Source organism: Myotis myotis, unplaced genomic scaffold (genome assembly GCF_014108235.1).
Source record: "Myotis myotis isolate mMyoMyo1 unplaced genomic scaffold, mMyoMyo1.p scaffold_m19_p_6, whole genome shotgun sequence".
NCBI classification, from domain to species: Eukaryota; Metazoa; Chordata; class Mammalia; order Chiroptera; family Vespertilionidae; genus Myotis; species Myotis myotis.
In genome coordinates this window covers 86,344,205-86,363,191 of record NW_023416368.1, presented here as the reverse complement: position 1 = coordinate 86,363,191, position 18,987 = coordinate 86,344,205, and the positions used below count along the sequence as shown (strand labels likewise).

The window sequence follows — 18,987 nt, the reverse complement described above, 5'->3', positions numbered from 1 at the left end:
CAGGCATGTGCCCTTGACTGGAATCGAACCTGGGACCCTTCAGTCCACAGGCTGATGCTCTATCCACTGAACCAGACCGCCTAGGGCTGGGATGTGGGACTTGGACTCAAATGGGCTGGAAGTAGCAGCAGCAGCAAGTGCTTCTGCCAGTAGCTGAGAGTCCAGGAAGTATGACGAACCTGGTCTCAGCAGTACTGGGTGAGTTTTGAAGGATGTGTAGGAATTTGCCACAAAACTATTCACTAATCAGCCCTGGCCAGTGTGGCTCAGTTAGTTGAGCACTGCCCCGTGCACCAAGAGGTCGCCGGTTTGACTCCTGGTCAGGGCACATGCTGGGTTTCGGGCTCAATCCCCAGTGGGGGCACGCAGGAGCCAGCTAATCAATGTTTCTCTCTCTCTCTCCCTCTCCCTTTCTCTCTCTCTCCCTAAAATAAATAAAAGCATATACGTATATAAAAAAAAAGCAAACAAACAAAACTATTCACTCATCACACCCTCCCTGGCACTTCCCTATGCCCCAGGAGGACAAAGGTCTCTTCCTGGGAAGAAAATGTCCCCCCCTCCTGCGGGGTGGAGACAGGAGCTCAGGGGCTAGGGCGCCGACCCCGCTCCGAAGATCTGCCTGCGCTTGCCACAGGTGAGGTTGGGCTGGCTCAGTGCCTCCCACATGAGCCACATCTCGTACGGCAGGAAGCGGTGCACCAGCAGCAGGTCCCGGTAGAAGCAGGGGTCAAAGGTGGACAGCCGTGCCGAGGGGGCCCAGATGCCGGCAGTGCGGATGCCACTGTGCGAGGCGGGCTGCAGGCCCTCGTGCTTTAGGCACATGCCCAGGAAGACATCGTCGATGGGGAAGAGGTCGAGGGCGGGAGCAGCCCGGCGCAGGGCTGCCGCCGTGAAGCGGGACAGCAGGAAGCCCCCCCCTCCACAGTAGGGCGGGTAGTGCTCGTCCTCCGTCACTATCTTGGGCACGTAGTACTTGCTCCAGGAGACCCGGATGGGGCCCACGTATTGGATGAGCTGCCCCACAAAGAGGTGGTGGTCAGGGTCGTGGCCCTGCAGGTAGGAGACCATGTTGTCCGTGTGTGCAAAGACGTCATCGTCCCCGTTGAGGATGAAGCTGGCGTTGGTGCACCGAGTCTCCTGCCACTGTAGGAAGAGCACCTGCAGGGGGGCGGGCAGGGCATGTGGGCTGAAGGGCTGGGACAATCAGCCTCCTCAGCCCATCGAGACCAGGGGAGGATGTGTCCCCCAGTCAACCCAGCCTGGGTTCCAGGCCCCCCTCCCCCACCCTGTGGGGTGACCTCAACCACCAACTGCTCGTCTCTGTGCCTCAGTTTCCAACTTTCCATTCAGGCCTCGTCTCAGGACCTGCCTGCAGGATTGTGGGGGTCCATGGAGATGATGTTGGTTAAAGCACCAAGAGAATTGTCACATTTACGTTTATTGCCATTCCTTCCCCCTCTGCCTGGTCGAGCGCTGCTGTTGTATAATTACTTGTGTGGTTGTCACTGAACATCTACCTCCCCTGCCAGACTCCGGTTCCCCCTGGGTGGGGGCTGTGTCTCCTACCCGGGCCATGTTCCCGGCAGCCATTGTGGGCTCAATGCCTCATGGGGGCTAGATTCATGTCTAAGTTAATGTTTACCATGCCCTTGGGTGTTTTGTGTTAAGATCGTGGCATGTTGAGGGGTTCTGGCCCTCTGCTTACTTTGGCTTCCGTTTCCTCCATCATGACCTTTGCTGCCTGCCAAGTCATGTCCTCAGGGCCTGCCCTGCTTTGAGTCCCTAATGCAACCACAAGCGGTACATGTGGTCTTCAGTCCCATTTGCAAATGAGGAAACAAGCTGTCCAGTGACGATGCCCTGAGCAAGGTCACATAACACAGAAGTAGCTCCTTGAGATCTGAACCCAGACCTGTCTGAACCTACGAAGAGCAGGAACCTGAGCTGGATCTCCACTCAGCTTGCTCCACCCCACCCCCAACCTGCTCGATCCTTGGAGCCGCCGACTCCTGCTCTGCATGCGGATTCTCTCTACCTGCCATGGGTTCTGGTCCATCAAAAATGTCTTTATTGCCCGGCCAGAGTGGCTCAGTTAATTGAGCATTGTCCCAGGCACCCAAAGGTTGCCAGTTCAATCCCTGGTCAGGGCACATACTTGGGTTGTGGGTTTATCCCCAGTTGGGGAGTATACGAAAGGCAACCAATCAAAGTTTCTCCCTCTCTCTCTCCCTCCCTCACTTCTTCTCTCGAAGCATGCCCTGGGATGAGGATTTTTTTTAAAAAAAGTCTTTACTGAGTACTCACTGCACAGACTAGACCTCATGGGGAGACAGAACCAGACCAAATAAACAAGACACGTTCTGTCCAGTACCCGCCTCCCCCCACACCACTGCCAATATTACTTGAGAGCCTGGCACTGGTCCAGGTGCCTAATCTCATCTCATGTAATCCTTACAGCAGCCCTCAGAGGTGGATGGGTCCAATTAATACCCCAAGTTCCCTGATGAGGAAACTGAGGCACAGAGGGGTGAACCATCATTACGGGCAACACGGAGCCTGAGTTTCAGCCTGGGTCACCCCCACCCCCGAGAGGAAATGGACTTCGTGCGCCATGTAGGCAGTAGAGGGGGTCGGGTGGGAGGACGGGTCTGCTGGTCCCCAAGGCGCCCTCGGAGGAGATGCGGGGGACCTGGGCCGGAAGGACAGGGGCCGCCCCGCCAGCCTACCTGCTTGAGCGTGAGGTTGAAGAAGGAGTCGTGGAAGTCCCACTGCAGGATGTCCCCGTGCACCCTGGCCTCCATCGCCAGCAGCTGGTTGACCTTGCGGGCCTCCTTCGGGTCCGGGGCCGTGCCCACCAGGAAGAGACGCCGCAACAGGACGCCCTGCACCTCCCGCTCGCGGCCCCACGTGCGCCGCACCAGCTCGCGGCGCTCGTAATTGCTGGGCGAGGACTTGATGACCAGCAGCAGGAAGACGGGCTGCGCGCACTTGCTCAGCGGCGCGTCCTGCAGCAGCGGGAAGCCCCGGCAGTGTCTGTGCAGCAGGAAGTCGCGCACGTGCTGCGGCTGCTCCGCGAAGTCCGGCAGCTGCGCCGCCGAGGCGTTGGCCCGGCAGGGGGCGGGCGGGGGCCGGGCGGGCGGAGGCGGCCAGGTCACAGCCCCCCGGGGGTCCGGCGGCTCCTCCAGGCGCCCGCGGGGGCACGCGGCCGGCGCCGGTGCCGTGTGCAGACTGAGGAGGAGGAAGAGGAGCGAGAAGGTGCAGAGGACCACGGCCAGGACCGTCTCTGTCCGCAAGGATCGGAAACACCTCATCATGGTCTCCAGGTTTGGGATTGGTCCAAGGGGACGCCCGGGGAGGCTCCTGGGGAGAATACCATTCACTGACGATCCGGGATGGGCCAAGCACTTGGCCTGAGACACCTGCGGGCCCCAACACCTGTTGCAGTGAACAGGTGCTCAGGTTAGTAACATACTGACATTCACCCCATCGAGTCCCCCACACCCCATCTCCTCTAGCGCCCCAGCCCAGGTTGGCTCTGACAGTTGCCGGGGATTCTATGTTTACAAAGGAAGCCGAGGCACAGGAATGTAACAGAGAGAGCGCCAGGCTCAGCCTGCCCAGAATCCGCCCCTCCATATCCAACCTGGTCCCCCTCACGTCCCTGCCCAGGGATGGCCCAAGAGCCTCCCAGATTGGGGGTGGGGGGCAGAGAACTCCCTTTCTACCAGTTGAGAGCTGCTGGGATCCTTCTTGCTTCCCTTTCACCTGCCCCTCTAGGAAGCTCTGAGCTCTGGGATTCTGATACAACCATTCCGTTCTTCTTGACTATAAGACCTCTATACAACGGACCAATCGAGCAGTGTCTGTTAAATCTGAAAGCCTATCCTATACAATAAAGGCCCAGCGACCATAATGGTATAACTACCAGAACAGAACGACTGCTCAACCAGTTGCTATGAGGTGCATTAACCACCTCTCGGTCCCTACTCACCTCTGCCCACCCCCCCCACTCCCCACCAGCCCACCGGCTCCGATCGCTGGATGGTGAGTGGGGAACCGGGGTGGGTGGTGGTGGGGCTGGACGGCCAGACCTCTTGGTCCCTCCCAGCCGGCCTGCAGGCTCCGATTGCAGGATGGCGAATGAGGAACCACAGGAACTGGGGTGGGTGGCGGGACTGGGGACTGGCAAGCGGGGGGGGGGGGGGGGGGGGGGGGGGGGGATGGCCCTGATCGCAGGCTAGGCCTAGGGACCCTACCTGTGCACGATTTTGTGTGCTGGGCCTCTAGTTATATAATAAAGTAGGTTTTCCAAATGCATATGTTAAAGAATTAATAGATTTGCCCTAATTGGTTTGGCTCAGTGGATAAAGCGTTGGCCTGCAGACTGAAGAGTCCCAGGTTTGATTCTGGTCAAGGGCATGCACCTTGGTTGTGGGCACATCCCCAGCACGGAGTGTGCAGGAGGCAGCTGAGAGATGTTTCTCTCTCATGGATGTCTCTAACTCTCTATCCCTCTCCCTTCCTCTCTGTAAAAAATCAATAAAATATTTAAAAAATTAATAGATTAGTATATCTGTTTTTACTTATGTAGACATGTTTGTGTAATTAAAATTAAGTATGTGCCCTAGCCAGTTTGGCTCAATGGATAGAGCGTCGGCCTGCGGACTGAAGGGTCCCAGGTTCGATTCAGACCAAGGGCCCATACCTGGGTTGTGGGCTCAATCCCCAGCAGGGGGCGTGCAGGAGGCAGTTGACCAATGATTCTCTCTCATCATTGATATTTCTATCTCTCTTTCCCTCTTCCTTCCTCACTGAAATCAATAAAGAAATATATTTAAAAAAATAAAATAAATAAAATTAAGTATGTATGGCCCTGGCCGGTTGCTCAGTGGTTAGAGCATTGACAGGTGGACCTGAGGGTTGCAGGTTGGATTCCTGGTCAAGGGCATGTGCCTCGGTTGCAGGTTCCCCAGCCCGGGTAGGGGCTCATGCTGGAGGCAGCCAATTGATGCATGTCGATGTTTCTCTCTCTCTCTCTCTCTCTCTCTCTCTCTCTCTCTCTTCTGCCTGCCCCCTTCCACTCGCTCTGGAAACCAATGGAAAAAATATCCTCGGGTGAGGATTTAAAAAAAAAAAAGTATGTATGAAAGTTTCATTTCACAGAAAGGTTTTTAATATGTATTGCTGTAATTTTAAATTTATACTAAATAGGTGTCGTCGATGCGTGCACTCACCAGTCACTGTAAGTAAACAAAAGTGCACATGGGAAACTGAGCCAGTTGGCATTAAAACTGCTGCAGAAAGTCATTCATGCACAAAAGAACCAATTACCACGCAATGTGATTCTAATCATGCCTGGGACATTGTTTAAGAGCAGTGACTCTTGGGTTTAAATGTGGAGACTGCCCTGGCCGGTTTGCTCTGTGGCTGGAGCAGCCAACTGCAGACCAAAGGGTCTCGGGTTCGATTCCTGGTCAAGAGTATGTACCTGGGTTGCAGGTTCCCCAGCCCTGGTAGGGGTACATGCAGAAGGCAACCAATCGATGTGTCTCTCACATTGATGTTTTCCTCTGTCTCTCTCTCTCCTCCTCCTCCCTCCCTTCCACTCTCTCTAGAAATCAGTGAAAAAAATATCCTCGAGTGAGGATTAAAACATTCATTGAAGTCAATATTTATTCTGTCTGTACTCCGCCTCCTGGGAGCTGGGGACACAATGGTGAACAGGCACCAAGTACCTACAAGTCTCTGCCACTATGGAACCAATACTCTCAAGGGGGACAAACACTAAATTAAAAACCTTGATGAAATGATACAAGGTGCCCTGGCCGGCTTGGCTCAGTGGATAGAGCGTCGGCCTGCGGACTGAAGGGTCGTGGGTTCGATTCTGGTCAAGGGCACATGCCTGGGTTGCAGGCTCCATCCCCAGTAGGGGGCGTGCAGGAGGCAGCCGATCAATGATTCTCTCTCATCATTGATGTTTCTATCTCTCTCTCCCTCTCTGAAATCAATAAAAATGTATTTAAAAAAAAAAGAAATGAGACAAGGCAACAAGAGGCAAGGGAGAAAACGGGGTCTGGTGGCAGGTCTGGATTTTGAGGGCTGGATGACATTGAAGCTGGGATGTGAGTGTGTGGAGGAGCCAGCAGGACTGAGGTTTGGGGGGAGGTGCCCCAGGGGAGGGAACAACAGGTGCAAAGGCCCTGAGGTGGGAACCAGCTGGAGAGCCTGCCTGCAGGGGGCACAGAGCCTGTCTTGTTGCTGTGGCATCCCCGGAGCGGCTGCCAGTTCCCCGGGGTTCAGCTTCCGGCAGGGAGACTTGGGAGACCCAAAAAGGCAAACCATCTGGGGAAGAGACTGTGAACTGATGAATGAGACACAAGAAGGAACTGAATCCCTACAAGGACTCTTCCCACTCTTCCCACGCTGAAGAGTGGCCCGCGTCCAGGTAGGCGATGACCCAGGAGCCCTCTGGGCAGACGGGGCAGATCCCTGAGCTCCAAGGATGGGGAAGACCTCATGAGCTACTGTTGGAGACCGGGTGTAAGCTGACATGGTCCTTGCACCTGAAGGGGCTGGCAAGGCTGGGACCCTTACCCACACAGTCTTCCCAGACTTGTTTGGATGGCGGTTATCACTAGAATGAGAGCAACCTTTGTAGAATGAGAACAGCCTTTCATGGCTTACCAAGAAGTTTGTAACTATTTACTGAGATTTGCTGTACCGAGAACTTGTCCTGCTCTGTCTTCCCTTAGAGATTAAGAGAAACAAAGAATAGATTCCTCTTGACAGACCTCCTATTCAGTGTGTTGTGTATAAAAAGCATTGTGTGGTTAATAAAGCTGTTGCAGTTCCTCGATGGAGCTGTAGTCTTCCGATCCCACTCTCCTGTCTTTCTTTCTTTTCTCAATTCCCCACCTCCCTACCTCAGCCCAGCTTAACCTGTCAGGCTGGCCCTGACAAGTCACAGCACAAAGACGGAGCCACCAAATAGTAAGTCAGACGAGAGATGCCACAGCATCTCCTGGCCACAGGGGTGCTGGAGACCCCAAAGGCTGGGAGACAAGGACGCGCCTAAAAACCCACCTCCCAAGACAGTAGAGGAGTTTGCCCTCAGGGACGCGTGGCAATGTCTGCAGACATTTTTGGTTATCATGGCGTGGGTGGGGTGGGGTGGCGGTGTGGGAGGCCAGGGCTGCTGCTTCACATTATGCGGCCCTGCCACATAAAAGCCCCAAATGTCAACATTGGCAGCATTGAGAAACCCTGGCCTAAACCAACAGAAACCAGGATGGAGAACTCAAGATGAAGGGTGGTCAGAAAAGGTGAATTTGGGAGTGAGCAAAGAATCTTTTTAAAAATATATATATATATTTCTTTATTGATTTTAGAGAGGAAGGGGGAGGGAGCAAGAGATAGAAACATCAATGATGAGAGAGAATCATTGATTGGCTGCCTTCTGCATGCCCCCTACTGGGGATGGAGCCTGCAATCCGGGCATGTGCCCTTGGCTGGAATCGAACCCGGTACCTTTCAGTCCACAGGCCGACGCTCTATCCACTGAGCCAAACGGGCTAGGGCTGAGCAAAGAATCTTAATATAGGTTTATATAAATTCACCATATGGACTACTTATGAGATTTACTACTGCTTATTTATATATTATTTATATGTTTATTAAACATTTATTCAATAAAAAAAAATCAAACCTAAATGGCCAATGCATTCTGTAAGTTCTAAACAAGGGCTCCGAAGCAAAGGAAGACACCTCTGCAAATACAAATAGTTACAACTCAGCCAGACCTGAGGGCTGGGGAGGGGAAAGCCTGAGAGGAGCTAGCACAATTACGTATATAATGGCTCGTATGACGGGGATCAGAGAGTTAGGGCAAAATAGAACCTCAGTTATTTCCATTAATGCCTGTTCCTTTCCTTGCATTCTTTTCTTTTTCTTTTTTATTTGTCAGAACTCTTTGCATATGGAACACCCTTTGTTGACTGTCTGCATTCTCAACTTTTTCTTACCTTGTCTGTCTATCCTTTCTCTAAACGGAGGGGTCCCAGGGCTCTTCCACCCTGCAGGCCCCCATGAGGTTCCTGATGGAGTGAAGAACTCGTCAGAGGCTGGCTCCTCCTCTCCTCTGCACTAAGACCTCCATTAATGCACCCAAGATCTGCTTCCCTTTTCCATCCACCAAGGGCCTCTGCTAAGTCACGGTCTCTTAAAACCTCAATCAGGAAATGATGCCAACCTCACGATATCGCACAGCTAGGTTGGCTTGAGAAAGAACCCCGGGGCCTCCCTTTCGGGAGGCCTGAGAGTGCTGACGATTTGCTGGCCCAGTGAACCTTGCCAGGTGCCTCTGTGGGCTGTGCCCCAGGTAGTCATTAACCTGTCCTCAAGGGCCTCACTGTCTGAAGGGGCTGGGGCCCCACACCTGCCGTGGGAGACCTTGGGACTCAAGGCTTGGCTTCGCCAAGGAAGGGATGCCTCTTGGTATTACTTCTGGGCAGCAACTCTAGGCCCACAAGAAGCTCCTCTCGGGCTTGGGTTCGAGTCCCCAATCCCCACCCAAGATCCTGCTGTCTATCCTCTCCAGGTCTCATTATAAAACAAAACGACTAGCATTGTGGAAGCCCAAATAGCTGTTCAGTCTGAAGTTCACAGGGTCTGAACAACTCTGGGGGAGCCTTCACCCCCACTTTATAAATGGGGAAATGGACTCAAGGGGTTGTCCCAAGTGCTTGCTTCACATTACCACAGAAACAACCCATTTTGTCTCCAGGTACTTCAGCCCTAAGGGTCTCAGCAGCTCTTATCCCAAAACACACATATGAAAATCGTTCATTTATTTAACAAATAGGATCTGAGGAACCCAAGAAGCCTCAGCCCTGAGCCTGGCCCCTTGGAAACCCCTACTTTAGGGGAGATAAATCCAGACACCGGTGGGATCAGGGCTGGGCCAGAAGAAGCTACCAGGATACTGAAGCTGAGGCTTTGAAGGATGAATAGGAGTTCACTAAGGGCATGGAAAATAAGGCATATTCAAGGAATTGCAAACAGTATATTTTGCTGAAAAGTAGAATTTGGAGAAGGGGTGATTTCTGAGGCTAGGGGATGTGTGGCCAGACCCTGTAAAGACCTTGAATGCCATGCTGAGAAGTGGGACTGTCTCCTGGGGGGTGGGGGGAACCAAGGAGGGTGTGTGAGCAGGGAGCAGAAAACTCAGATTTAGATTCGTTGTTGTGTGCTGCCCTTTGCCCCAAGTACCTCGGCAAGTTGCTTCGCCTCGGGAGTCTGTTTCCCCATGAGGACGTGGGAGAGCTGAGATACCCGTCACTTGTGATTGTGCATCAAAGGGCGTGGCTGGGACAGGCCATCCTGCTCTGGGCTGATTGCCCTCAAAGCACTGGTAGGATTTCACCAGAACCCACTTCCTCCAACAAAACAGCCATGTGTTTCCATTGGCCAAGAACTCTTGGGCTGCCTCTGCCAGGTGTGGGTCCTCTCAGGCACCCGCCTCCCCTGTTATCTCCCCACCTCCAGGAACTCAGCCGCCTCTCATTTGGTCCAGCCACACTAACCTCTTCACGGTTCCTCAACCGCCCAGGCCCAGCCCTTTGCACTGCTATTCCTGGGAAGCCCTGCCCTCCTGCTCTTGCCCTTAGTCTTCAGACTCAGCCCAGTCACTTCCTGGGAAGCTGACCCTCCCAGCTAAATTACCACACTCTGGCTTTGCCTCTCTGCAGCTCTCGCCACCGTTGGACAAATCTACTCACTTCTCTCCTGTCCATCTCCCCAACCAGACTGGACCCCAGAGGTGGGCCGGGGGTCTTATCCCAACAGCGGTGTCCCCACTTGATGCTCACTGGTGTTTGTTGCCAGGGGCAAGGATATAATGACCCACATGCTAGCCATTTAGTGCTTCACTTCAGCCTAGTTCCGCCGAGGGTGACAGCTGCCATGGGGGGTGGGAGTGGGGTGGCCTTGAAGAATGCATTGGATTCAGGGGGCAGGACCAAGAGGCACTGAATATTCCCCACTCTAAATATTCCTCATGTGCTAACGGCCCCATAGTCACAACACTGAAATATTCAGGAAGTTTTTAATGAGCAAGAAGTGTGACTGTTAGGGAAGGGCTGAATATTAATGACTTGCTAAATATGCAGGGGGCACCCAGTATTTACAATACATGACACAGTTGTAAAGCAACGACTAATAGTTGCCAGGCACATTCATGATGCACCAAGAAGTATTAATACTGTCACAATGAATAGGAACAAGCCACTGAGCAGCCCCGAGGCACCAATATAGACAGTCATTGCTCCTGCAGTTCACCAACAGTCTCCAGTCCAAAGGCCTACACTCTATCCACTGAGCCAAACCAGCTAGGGCTCCTCACCTTGTCGTCGTCACTGTCATGGGGGAGGCCGGAAAGGCAGGGAGGCTAAGATACATGGGGTGTGTGCGAAAGACACCAGGTGGCAAGGACCCCAGTGCTCACACCCTCGGGGCCTGGCCCTGCTCCCTCCGCACCCTGTGCTATTCAAGACCATGGGGACCTGCCTGACACTGACTTGGAGGCCTCAAGGTGACCCCAACAAGACGCTCCCACTTTCCAAATGAGGAAACGAAGGCTTGGAGGTGAGTCTTGGGTCCCTCTCCAGGCCCATCAGACACATGCTCGTCCCCCTTCCCACCCTCGCTCCCGCTCCAGGGACCCACAGGCCTGAGTGCCTCCAGCTTCCAAACCAGGAAAACAACAGCTCATGCCCTCCTTGTCCAGCAGCTGGTGCCCTTGAAGCAGCCTGGTGCCCCTGGGGAAGGACATCCTGGTACCCCTGGGCTTTGGAATCCCTGCCTGCAAAGTTGGAGGGTGTCAGCTGCCAACTCACGATTAGCCCCCAACAGGCGCTCAGTATCAGCCTCACTGCATGGTCGCTGCTCCCGCACGTCACCAACAGTCCCCTGGGTTTGGATGGGGGTGTGGGACGTTTTGGGGCTGCTGAAAGGAGAGGTGAAGGGTGGGGGTGACAGAAGCAACTGGAAGAACCGTACTTGTGTGCCCAATGACCTACGTCCTGGGACAGGCTGGAGGCCAAGCAGTGGCCTTTACTCCGCCATTCGCTTATGAAGTGGCAACAATGACAATATCACCATCAGTCGCCACGATCACGTGTACACTCATGACTGCTCTGAGCATCTGGTCTGAGCCATGCCCTGGTCTAGGTTCTGGGCACGCAGACCACTTGACAGAGACATGCTGTGCTCACGGGGCTGATGTGCTAATGGGGGCAGAGAGGCCGTGAACAAGACCATTTTCTGGGGACTCAAGAATGAGAATCAGGGGGGAGAAACCAAGATGGCGGCATAGGTAAACACTGGAGATTGCTGCTTCGCATAACCACTTCAAAAATACAACTAAAAGACGGAACGGACATCATCCAGAACCACAGGAAGGCTGGCTGAGTGGAAATTCTACAACTAGAAGGAAAGAGAAAAGCATACCGAGACTCAGAGGAGGCGCAGTGCGGAAGTAAAATACTAAGGTGCGGAGTGCATGCGGAGCGGGCTGGCGGCTGAGGGCGCGGCTGTCGTTTTCAATCGGGAGGGAGTCTCAGGCTCTGAGCTCCAGTTCCGGGCGAGTCTCTGGGGACCCAGACTCAAATGGGAGAAGTGGGACTGTCTGGCATCGGTCGGAACTTGAGGGCAGCTTTCTCCCCGAGGTACTTGCAGCAATTGCTGGGATACTGAGAAGCAGAGCCTCTGAAGGCAGGACTGAGAGCAGCCATAACTGCTCACTCCGCCCGCCCTGTTGATCCCCTGGGACCCAACCCGCCCAAGCCTTGCACAGAGGCATTTGCTGGTTAGCCTCAGGCAGAAGCTAGATTAGCACCTCCCTAGAGATCCAGCACAGAAGTTCTCCCACTGCAGACACAGCTGATTCTCACAGCCAATTGGCCTGGAGGTCAAATCCCCCCAATGTTACTTACAACATCAAGGCTTAGTTACAACAAGACTGCGCACAAAGACCACAAGGGGGTGCACCAAGAAAGCATAAAAAATGTGGAGACAAAGAAACAGGACACAAATGACAGAAATGGAGGAAAGCAAACTGCTGGATATAGAGCTCAAAACCACACTTTTAAGGTGTTTCAAGAACTGTCTAGAAGCCGCTGATAAATTTAGTAAGACCCTCAAAAAGACTGGTGAGACCGCCGATAAATGTAGTGAGATCCTCAAGAAATCTAGTGAGACCCTCAATATTGTGATAAATGACCAACTAGAAATTAAGCATACACTGACTGAAATAAAGAACATTATACAGACTTCCAACAGCAGACCAGAGGATCGCAAGAATCAAGTCAAATATTTGAAATATGAAGAAGCAAAAAACACCCAAAAGGAAAAGCAAAATAAAAAAAAAATCCGAAAATACGAAGATAGTGTAAGGAGCCTCTGGGACAGCTTCAAGCATACCAACGTCAGAATTATAGGGATGCCAGAAGATGAGAGAGACCAAGATATTGAAAACCTATTTGAAGAAATAATGACAGAAAACTTCCCCTACCTGGTGAAAGAAATAGACTTACAAGTCCAGGAAGCGCAGAGAACCCCAAACAAAAGGAATCCAAAGAGGACCACACCAAGACACATCATAATTAAAATGCCAAGAGCAAAAGACAAAGAGAGACTCTTAAAAGCAGCAAGAGAAAGAAAGTCAGTTACCTACAAGGGAATACCCATACGACTGTCAGCTGATTTCTTAACAGAAACTTTGCAGGCCAGAAGGGAGTGGCAGGAAATATTCAAAGTGATGAATAGCAAGAACCTACAACCAAGATTACTTTATCCAGCAAAGCTATCATTCAGAATTGAAGGTCAGATAAAGAGCTTCACAGATAAGGAAAAGCTAAAGGAGTTCATCACCACCAAACCAGCATTATATGAAATGCTGAAAGGTATCCTTTAAGAAGAGGAAGAAGAAGAAAAAGGTAAAGATACAAATTATGAACAACAAATATGCATCTATCAACAAGTGAATCTAAAAATCAAGGGAATACATAATCTGATGAACAGAATGAAATGGTGATTATAATAGAATCAGGGACATAGAAAGGGAGTGGACTGACTATTCTTGGGGGGGAAAGGGATGTGGGAGATGCGGGAAGAGACTGGACAAAAATCGCGCACCTATGGATGAGGACAGTGGGTGGTGAGTGAGGGTGGGGTGGGAACTGGGTGGAGGGGAGTTCTGGGGGGTAAAAAGAGGAACAAATGTAATAATCTGAACAATAAAGATTTAATTAAAAAAAAAAAAAAGAATGAGAATCAGGGCACCTGCAGGGGAGGGTTTAACCCCTGGCCTGTGGATGAGTCCCTGTGGCTCTCACTGAGCCATCTACGGGGCCTCTAGGTTCCAGTTCCCCAGGAGTAAACTGGGGCACAGAGAGGGCGCCCACCTGCCAGAGCTCACACAGCCAACCGAGGCCAAGGGGTTGGTGGGATTTGGACTCTGGCCTGCGAATCCGTGGGTGACCCCTCACCATTTTTTCACCGGCTTGGCCTCTAGTGGTGATGGGCTGGTCCCTATTCACAAGGAGCATGCGTGGCTTTTGTAAACAGAAAAGAAAAGAAAAAAAGAAAGAAGAAAAAAACTCCAGTAAAGATAATTCTTCTTTTTTAAATATGTATTTTTATTGATTTCAGAAAGGAAGGGGGAGAGAGAGAGAAACATCAAGGATGAGAAAGAATCATCGATTGGCCGCTCCTGCACGCTCCCCAGTGGGGACTGAGCCCTCAACCCTGCAACCCGGGCATGCGCCCCTGACCGGAATTGAACCCGGGACCCCTCAGGGTTCAACGTTCCATCCACTGAGCCAAACCAGCCAGGGCAAGGTCATTCTTTTAAAAGGTGTGTCATGCAGACTCTGCTTTAGTAAAACCATGTGTGCAGGTGGATTTATGCAAACATACACTTCCACACTGATGAACACCTGGGTGACGAGGTAGGGTGACACTCGCCCTTTAGACCTTCACGTTCTCTGCTTCTAGTCCCAAAGCTAACACAGTGACTCACTGACGGAGCTGGTCCTCCCCTATAGCAAACCAGCCTTCCTGGGAGGAGTCCAGGAAGGAATCTGAGGCTCCTGATTAAATGCCAGCCCTGCCCCGGCTGAGCCTCAAAGGGCATCTCTCAGCTTATTTCCCAGTTGGGGAAACTGAGGCCTCCTGGTGCCGTCCTGTGGGAACCTCCTGAAGGACCCCCACGCCTTCGTGTTGGTCAGGACGCTCCTCTGAGCGAGGCCTTGTGCTTAGAGCCCTGCAATCTTCACATTATTCTTTGTCACCAAGAGATCAATGTCATGAATGAGAACACAATGAGCAGCCTAGTCAGGATTAGAGGTGACACACCAGGTCCTGCGTGCGGCCTCCCCACCAGGTGCTCATACATACTCACACCTACACTGAAAGGGAAGGCCGAGGTGGCCTCGATTCTATGGATAGGGAAACTGAGGCCAGCGAGGTCAAAGAACTCATTCAAGAAAGGTCAATCCTGCCTTTAACCACCACCTGATGGGACCTCTTTTAGTCTGCTATGTTGGTGGTGAGTTCCTCATCATTGGGAGCAATCAAGCCCAGCCAGACTCCCATCAGGAGGGATGACAATGGGCATCCTTCCTGGTTCATGGTCGGCGGGGGGGGGGGGGGGGGGGGGGGGGAAGAGTGGGGGCATGTTGCTTGCTGCTCCAATCTGGACCTTAGATGCAGTGGCAGGAAGTCACCCAGTGGCATTCTACCTCTTGGGGCCAAACTGGCTTGTCTGGATTCCCCGAGTCTGCCCTGGAGCAGATCATCTCTGAGGCCCCTTCTTGGTTTCCCCACACTCTTGGGGTCATCACACACTTGGGATGAGAGGAAGGAAGAACAGGTGTCAGGCTGGGCTGGTTAAATATCAGCCACTTATCTAGGCCGGATTGGGGCCTAACCTTGGAGCCTAATAATTGTTTGACACTGAGGCCGCACCTGTCCCTATGACTTCCTCCGCCGTGTCTGGTGTGGCAGCAGCCTCCACGCCTTGGAAGCTCAAAGGGCAGTGGCAGGAAATGGTGGTCCCAGGGCTGGCTCCAAACCTGACCAGCTCCCCCTGGACCCTGAACCCCAGATCTGGGCCACAGGAAGCCCTGGCCTGGGTAGGGTGGAGGATCCTCAGTTTACCCACCTGGAAAGTGGCCATGAAAAAAAAAGTCCAATCCCAAGGAAAAGTTGGTTGGGAACTAGCTAATGCTGTAATTGTGATTATACTAATAATAGTTATTATTCCGATAGTGATGGTGACGGTTGAAGTTCCCGGGCACCCACGTCGTAACCATAGGGCTCACTGACTGATCTCCCCTTCACCGCTTTCACCCGCACCATCAGCGCCGCTTGACCTAGAGCAGCGATGGCGAACCTTTTGGTTTTTTTTCTTTTTTAATTTTTTATTTAGCAAGACCCCAGCTTTTCTAGAGAGAGACCCCAGCTATTCGAGGGATAGTGAGCGAGCCCCAGGCTTTTTGAGGGAAAGCAAAACCCCATCTTTTCCAGGGAGTGTGAGCGAGCCCCCGGCTTTTCGAGGGAAAGCAAGACCCCAGCTTTTCGAGGGAGGGACCCCAGCTTTTGGCGAACCTTTTGAGCTCGGCGTGTCAGCATTTTGAAAAACCCTAACTTAACTCTGGTGCCGTGTCACATAGAGACATTTTTTGATATTTGCAACCATAGTAAAACAAAGACTTATATTTTTGATATTTATTTTATATATTTAGATGCCATTTAACAAAGAAAAATCAACCAAAAAAAATGAGTTCATAGGTTCACCATCACTGTCCTAGGGAAAGGGAAACTCAGACACCTAAGGCCACTCACTTGAGGCCCCCCAGTGGCCAGAAGTACCCTAATCATAAAGCCTCTGCCTGCTGAGCACCTGGTACGTCCTCCTGCGAGCTGGGTCGTTGTCCTGCCGCACAGAGGAGAAACCGAGTCACGGCTAGACGCCAGCAGCAACCTGCTCAAACCACACGGCGAGGCACTGGCCGAGCAGAGATCTGAACCCCAGGGGAAGTCGTGGCTGGGGCCCTCAGGTCTAAATGCGGCCCAGGGCCTGGCATGGCGGGGGCCATGGACGAGGCTGGGGGGGGGGGGGGCAGCAATTCCCTCACGTAACAGTAATAAGCCCCACCTGGGCCCCAGGTGCTCTTCCTGCCCAAACCCTCCCAACCAGGGCCCCTAACAGCCTCAACAATGAGACAACGGTAATAGTAACGGCCAGAGCCCTCCACTCCCCCCTCAGGTCCCGCCCGATCCTGGGAGGAGGGCAGGGGGGGCAGAGGTCCGGGGCCACCTCGCTTGTCCATCGGGACAGTGCAGGGCTCGGGGAAGTCAGAGTCCCAGGTGGCCTCGGCCTCCCCTCTCCGCTGGCGTGGGGGCGACTTCCTGCCCAGCCAGCCTGGGTCCGGCTTCGCCTTGGAGAAGCCGGGGTTAGCAGGGATGAGTGAGGACCCCGGGGGGAGGGGGGGGTAAGGGGTGGGCTCCGGGATCTCCTCGCAGGTCCACGGTCCACGCGCGCGGAGATCTGACCCCAGGCACCTGCCCGAGGTTCCCCAATGTCCCACTTCCTCCCTTCCATCGCGGGGGCTCCACCCCGGGGGAACCCCAACACTCACCCCCAGACACGGACCGGTCTCCGACCGCTGCTCCTCTTCGCTGGCGACCAGGAGGAAGAGCTCCACCTGGGCGTGATCTCCGGTGCCTGGCGCCTTCCCGCCTCCCCCCGGGCCTCGCCTCGCGCCAGCACATCCCTCCCCGCACCCGAGCCCCAGCTGGGCCGAGTTTCCTGGTGGCCCGGTGGAGATCGCCCCGCCGGCCCCTCCTTCTTCCCTCCCCGGCCCCGCCCCTTCCCCTCTGCCGCCCGCTGTTCCCCCGCCGGCCTTCTCCTGGCCTCCGGGTCCCCCAGGGCTCTCAGCGCTCCTGGAGTCCAACCCACAGCGGGTAGTGAGCTCCCCGCCGCTGGTGGTGTGCAAGCCGCGCCTTGTCAGTCCCGGGCCCAGGGCCCGCCCAGCGCTGGTCCAACGTGTGCCCAGTGAAGAGAGGATTGAAAGGGGGCGGGAGGCAGTTTGAACTGAAGCACAGTGGTCTCTCCTTTGGAAAAACGGATGTTTAAAACTGCTGTTTGAACTACTCTGTCATTTTTATTTTTTTTAATATTTTTATTGATTTCAGAGAGGAAGGGAGGGCAAGAGAGAGAGAGAAACATCAATGATGAGAGGGAATCATTGATCGGCTGCCTCCTGCAGGTTGGACCAAGCCCGCAACCCAGGCATGTGCCCTTGACCGGAATCGAACCTGGGACCCTTCAGTCCGCAGGCTGGTGCTCTATCCACCGAGCCAAACTGGCCAGGGCTACTCTGTTATTTTTTTTATAATCTCTTATTCTATAAAATATAACTTTTTTTTTTTAGCTCAAATAGTAGAAAAGATAAACTGAACTGTCTGACCTTGCAAGCTAGCCATCCAAAGGGGCTGATACACTGACACTGATATTAACTCACATTTCCCGCCAAGTGTTTGTTCATCCCAGATTACAGGTGTCTGTATAGATATGATATGTACTCAAAGTTACAAGGTGTCTGCGTAGATATGACAGGTGTTTGATTAAATACGATATGTACTCAAGGTTACAAGCTGTCTTACACAAAGAAGGAGAAGGAAATAAAAAAGGAAACACTCCCTCCTGTGTTTGCTCATGATTTGACAGAGGTAATTGTTAGGTGGAAAGGGGGTCCAGGAGCTGATGCATGCCTCCGCCAGGCAGATGGTGACATAGATCCTTCCTAGGATCCGTAACAGGCCAGTGCACCAGGTAGATGGTGACGCAGATACCGGTGACGCAGATACCGGTCCCGCCCTGGAATTCCTAACAGGTCAGCTACCAGGCAGATGCCCCCCCCCCCCCCCCCCCCGCGGCGGGAACTCCCACCGCGCATGCTCCCCCGCCCTCACTGAACAGCTGTATAAAAAAAGCGCCCCCCTCCCTGTTGGCGCGGATCCACATGCCCTGTCTTTGGGGTCCGTGGGCCCCCGGGGAGGCAGAATAAAGCCTTTCCTTTCTTTCTTTTCTGATTCACTGGACTCTCTTTATTTCCTACGCCGCCTCCCGAGCCACCTAACCTAACAGCAATCTGCTCTGGACCTGCACGCAATAAAGATGACTCCTAACCAACTGGCTCCGTAGGCTCTTGTCCAGCTCGCTGATTTGTGATCCAACAGAACCCAGTGGTTCTTCAGGTCTCTGTAAGCGCGTGGACAGTTGTGAGCCCTAAAAACGGAGACCCCAGACATCAGAGGCTACCGTCTAGCATTCGGAAAGACTCCGGAAGTTGCAAGCCCGATTGGAAGATTCTTGGGGTTGAGGCTAGTGAAGATTTGAAACCTCCTCACCCCAGCCCGGAGCTGTGTCTGTCTGAGTCAGAAGTTTCTAATCTTGACAGGATGGGGTCAGGAGATCTGGGTCCACAGATCTAACCCGGCACTCAGGGCGGAGGAAGTGGGTTCTGTGCACAACCAGCCCTGCGCCCCAGGAAACTGAGGCTTGGCCTTGTCAGTGTGAGGTTAGGTGGCTCAGGAGGCGGCGTAGGAAATAGAGAGTCCAGTGAATCAGAAAAAGAAAGAAAAGGAAAGGGTTTATTACGCCCCCGGGAGACCCACGTACCCCAAAGACAGGGCACGTGGATTCACGCCAACAGGGAGGGGGGCGCTTTTTTTTATACTGCGGTTGGGTGAGGGGCGGGACGGGAGCTGAGGCATTCAGCTGAGGATGTTCCCGCTGCAGGGGGTCAGCGGGGTATTCAGGAAGGAGTCAGTATCTGTGTGGGGGTCGTGCTGATTCAGGGAGAAGCCAGTCTCTGTGTCTGGCACGCTGATCTGTTAGAAATGCCAGGGGGAGTCCAT

At 53.3% G+C, this 18,987-nt stretch overlaps 1 protein-coding gene across 1 annotated transcript; it reads right to left on the bottom strand.

Moving 5' to 3' along the window:
- Positions 1-356: 356 nt before the first annotated feature.
- B3GNT3 (UDP-GlcNAc:betaGal beta-1,3-N-acetylglucosaminyltransferase 3) lies at positions 357-16,888 on the bottom strand. The gene is made up of 3 exons (XM_036314318.1): positions 16,704-16,888; positions 2,730-3,438; positions 357-1,161 (listed from the first exon to the last, which is right to left on the bottom strand). The coding sequence occupies exons 2-3, from the start codon at positions 3,315-3,317 to the stop codon at positions 592-594; spliced, it is 1,158 nt and encodes a 385-aa protein (XP_036170211.1). The 5' UTR covers positions 3,318-3,438; positions 16,704-16,888; the 3' UTR covers positions 357-591.
- Positions 16,889-18,987: the final 2,099 nt, after the last annotated feature.